We start from the raw sequence: 4,177 nt of genomic DNA, 5'->3' as shown, positions 1-4,177 counted from the left end.
CACATTGATTGTTTGCAAAAAAAGTGAAATTATTTCCACCCGCTCTGCAATTGAATAAACCATGTCGAACAATTAATTAGAACACATACAAGTCTCGATTCAAAACTAAGAATAATTCACATGTCAAAGAAGTAAGCCAACTTAATGATCTGTTCGTAATAAATAAAAAATTATCGATTCTCATTTTTTTTAAAGATATGAATTCAATAATCAACAAAATGAAAACATATTGAAGCCAACTGAGAAATTAAGTCGGAAATCGTTTCACGAATTGGGACTGGAATATTTCTGTGGCATCATTAATGATTTGATTTTCTTACCTGGTAATCTGATTAGAGATATGTACGTATTTGGACTTTTTGGAGATTTCTATCGATCCAGTGTTACCGTATGTTATTGGAAATACTGCAAAGCCTAAGAATCGCCTCGGAAACTCGGACGGAAATAACGGAAAACGACCCAAGCTACGAAAACGGACAATGAATATCGGCACATGGAATGTACAAAGTATGAGCGGAAAAATCGAGGAAATTACAAGGGAAATAAAATCTCTAAACATGGATATCGTAGCTCTGACTGAGACCAAGAGAAAAGGAAATGGCACTCAGATAATTAACGATTATATACATGTTTTCACTGGAGTTGCGAAACATGAGAGAGAAAAGAGGGGGGTATCCATTATGATACATAAAAGACATCAGAATAAAATCACGGACTATGAAGCTATTGACGAGAATATAATCAGAGTCAATCTCAACATAAATCAGAGACCGGTCACTGTTCTTGGAATATATGCCATCTCAGATGACGAGCCCTATGCTAGGAAAGATGATTTTTTCGCAAAAATGAATGAAGAAATTACAAAGATAGGAAACACAAGAGAGATCATAATTCTTGGAGATTTCAACGGTAGAGTCGGACGAAAAACGAATAATAACGTGGTCGGCCCACATGGAGAATTAAGCCAAAACGATAATGGCGATAGACTGATAGAAATATGCGAAAGCCAGCTTCTGAAGATTACAAATGGCTTTTACAAACACAAAGACATCCATACCTACACCTGGACTCAACCAACCAGAAATCTGAAATCAGTGATAGACTATGTCATAGTAAGACAACAGACAACCCTCCAAGTTAATGACGTACGAGCGTATAGAGGAATAACATGTGGGTCGGATCATTACATGGTTAAGGCCAAGATAATATTCCCATTCAGACACCAACCAAGAAAACAAAACAATGAATGTTATGATAACAACGAAACTTTGGAACCAAAAAGATACAACTTGGAGAGCTTGCTTACTGAAAGTACAAAACATCTATACCAGAAACGACTAGATGAAAAATTAATGAATATAACACCAAACAATTCTGTTGGAGAAGTATACAGGAATATAGTGGACAGTATCCAGAGTGCAGCAGAAGAAGCCATTGGACTAAAACACCGCACTAAAAGCAAGAAAGTATGGTGGAATGGAGAAATAGATGTCTTGATTGAGAAAAAAAAGAACGCTTATAAAAAATGGCTTTGTAGTAAACAACAACAAGACAGAGACTCGTACCTGGAAATCAAAAGAATAACCAGACAAAAAGTGACCGCAGCAAAAAGAGAAATATGGGACAAGAAATGTCAGGAGATTAATTCTTATCTGGGAGGAAGGAAATGTACCGAATCATGGAAGTTCATAAGCAGGGTGAAGGCCCCGGAAAAATTTGCCCCTGGGTTGCAGCTAATTCCACTCAACAAATGGAAAGAATATTATGAGAAGCTCCTCACCGAAGATAGGTGTGAATACACGACAAGATCACCCACGGAAGTAAATGTCGAAGGAGAAAATGTTATCATTGACAAAACATGAACGAAAAAAGCTGCGGCTGAAATGAAGAACAATCGAGCCCCAGGACCGGAGGGTATTCCGGGAGAACTGATTAAATGCGGCTCAGAAAAACTGTTCGAGTCATTGACATGGTGCATAAATGAATTTCTAAATGGCGCTCCAATACCAGCAGAATGGAAAGTCGCCTTTATATCCTCAATCCACAAAAAAGGAGACCAAAGGGAGTGCGCTAACTATAGGGGTATTTCAGTAACCAGTACCCTGAGTCGATTATATGGGCGAGTTCTTCGCGACCTTATAGAACTCGAATACCAAGAACAGGAGGAGGAGGAGCAGTCTGGTTTTCGCGCCGGTAGAACCTGCAGAGATAATGTTTTCTCTCTGAAACAACTTATTGAGAAGAAAACTGGCACTAATCAAGAGATACACCTTATGTTCATTGACTTACACAAGGCATATGATTCAGTCCCTGTCAACAAATTGTTTCAAACCTTACAGGAAACCAACATCAACCACACCCTGATCAGAGCTCTGAAAAACCTTTACGAAGAATCAACATCACAAATCAAAATAGGTAATAAATTGTCCGAGAGTTTCCTTGTTAATAAAGGCCTACGACAAGGCTGCTGCATCTCCCCCACATTGTTTAAAATCTATGTGGCGAGGGCTTTGCGACAGTGGAAAAGAAAATGCAACGAAATGGGTATCGATCTAGGGGATACCTGCATATACACACTGTAATTCGCAGATGATCAGGTCGTCATGGCCAACGATAAAGAAGACCTTGAATACATGGCCAAAAAACTGAGAGATGAATATAAACAGTGGGGTTTGGAACTCAATTTGCGGAAAACAAAATACCTACCGATTGGGGCAGAACTTACTAAACGAGGAAATAGAAGCTTGTGATGAATATACTTACCTGGGGGTAATATTTGATTCGACTGGGACAGATAACAAGGAAATTAAAAAGCGCATAACACAGGCGAGAAGAATAATAGGATGCCTGAACGGGATATTTTGGAGTACCGAAATGGAGAAGAAACGCAAGATCCAAATATATGAGACAATGGTGAAAAGTAGTCTACTTTACGGCGCGGAAACGTGGAGAATAACAGAGGCCAACCGAAAAAAACTAGAAGCGGTAGAAATGGACGCCTTCAGACGCACCTTGGGTATTTCGCGAAGAGACAGGGTACGAAACGAGGAAGTCAGACGGCGAGTAGGAGTGGACGGATCTCTAACAACAGATATTGAACAGAAACAGCTGATTTGGTACGGACATGTCCAAAGAATGAGTGATGACAGGATTCCCAAGAGAGTAATGCAGTGGATACCTCAAAACCGTAGAAAGCGAGGAAGACCTAAAAAGACATGGAAGCAAGGAATATCGAAGGCTATGAGTGCCAGAGAGCTGTCAGAAGGACAGTGGAATGACCGAATGACGTGGAAATTAGGCATCGAACAACGCCGTAAGACGTTATAAAACCGAAATATATATATAGATAATTTAGATTGAGTTTCAGCAAGATTGAGCTCCTTCGCAATACGCTTTGTTTGTTCGACATCTTGATTAAAGAGTCAGTGTCAGTGGATTGGAGGAAGGAAGCCACAGTCATGGTTGTTTTGAAGCTCAAAATGTCGATTTTTCACAAAAAAACACTACAAGTGCCATGAAAACACCACTTCATTTTCAAATACTTAGTTAAGAATATTTCGAGAACTAATGCATAAAATGAAAAAACAATTACTGTGCTGAAATCAGTATAAAAATACCTTTCAAATGAGGTATCACTCACCCCATCTTCCCCATTCAAAATTTGGGGGTGAGGGTTGTAGTAGCAAGGGTTGAAGCGCTATGCGTCCGTAACCTACATCTTAGGCCCGGTGCACACATCCGACTTTTGCAGTTACGACACCCATTGCGGTGTCGTACCTATTCAATGCACACTACATACTACACCGGCGTGGTTGCGGAGCCGGATCAATTCAATGTGCACTAGTTTCCCATTCAGCATCGTGAATGTAATACTTTCTGGACTTATTTGATTATAATCAAATAAGTCCAGAAAGTATTTACATTCACGATGCTGAATGGGAAACTAGTACGCATTGTATTTGTTGGATCATAAAAATTTAAAACTTTTTCAGTTTTTCATGATTTCTACGAAACTGTCACTCATATGATCTTGAAATCTCTAGCCTTTTCAAAAATTAAATTTAAATTTTTATCAATAAGAGTTTGAATAAGACACTTTATTACTTTCGCAATAACTATAGACAATGATAAAATCGTTCGGAAGAAAATATATAGGCTACCAGCGGACTCACCGATC

General features: G+C 39.0%; 1 protein-coding gene across 1 annotated transcript; it reads left to right on the top strand.

Annotated features, from left to right (window-relative positions):
- The first annotated feature begins 479 nt into the window (after window positions 1-479).
- LOC123680838 (craniofacial development protein 2-like) lies at window positions 480-1,862 on the top strand. Its single transcript, XM_045618953.1, has one exon. The coding sequence runs from the start codon at window positions 480-482 to the stop codon at window positions 1,860-1,862; it is 1,383 nt and encodes a 460-aa protein (XP_045474909.1).
- Window positions 1,863-4,177: the final 2,315 nt, after the last annotated feature.

The sequence above is a fragment of the Harmonia axyridis genome, chromosome 5 (genome assembly GCF_914767665.1).
Source record: "Harmonia axyridis chromosome 5, icHarAxyr1.1, whole genome shotgun sequence".
Lineage (NCBI taxonomy): Eukaryota > Metazoa > Arthropoda > Insecta > Coleoptera > Coccinellidae > Harmonia > Harmonia axyridis.
This window is presented reverse-complemented; position numbering and strand designations above follow the sequence as displayed.

What these genes read in the sequence shown, in the direction of transcription:
- LOC123680838 (XM_045618953.1), top strand. Translation starts at nt 480, where the DNA reads ATGAATATCGGCACATGGAATGTACAAAGTATGAGCGGAAAAATCGAG.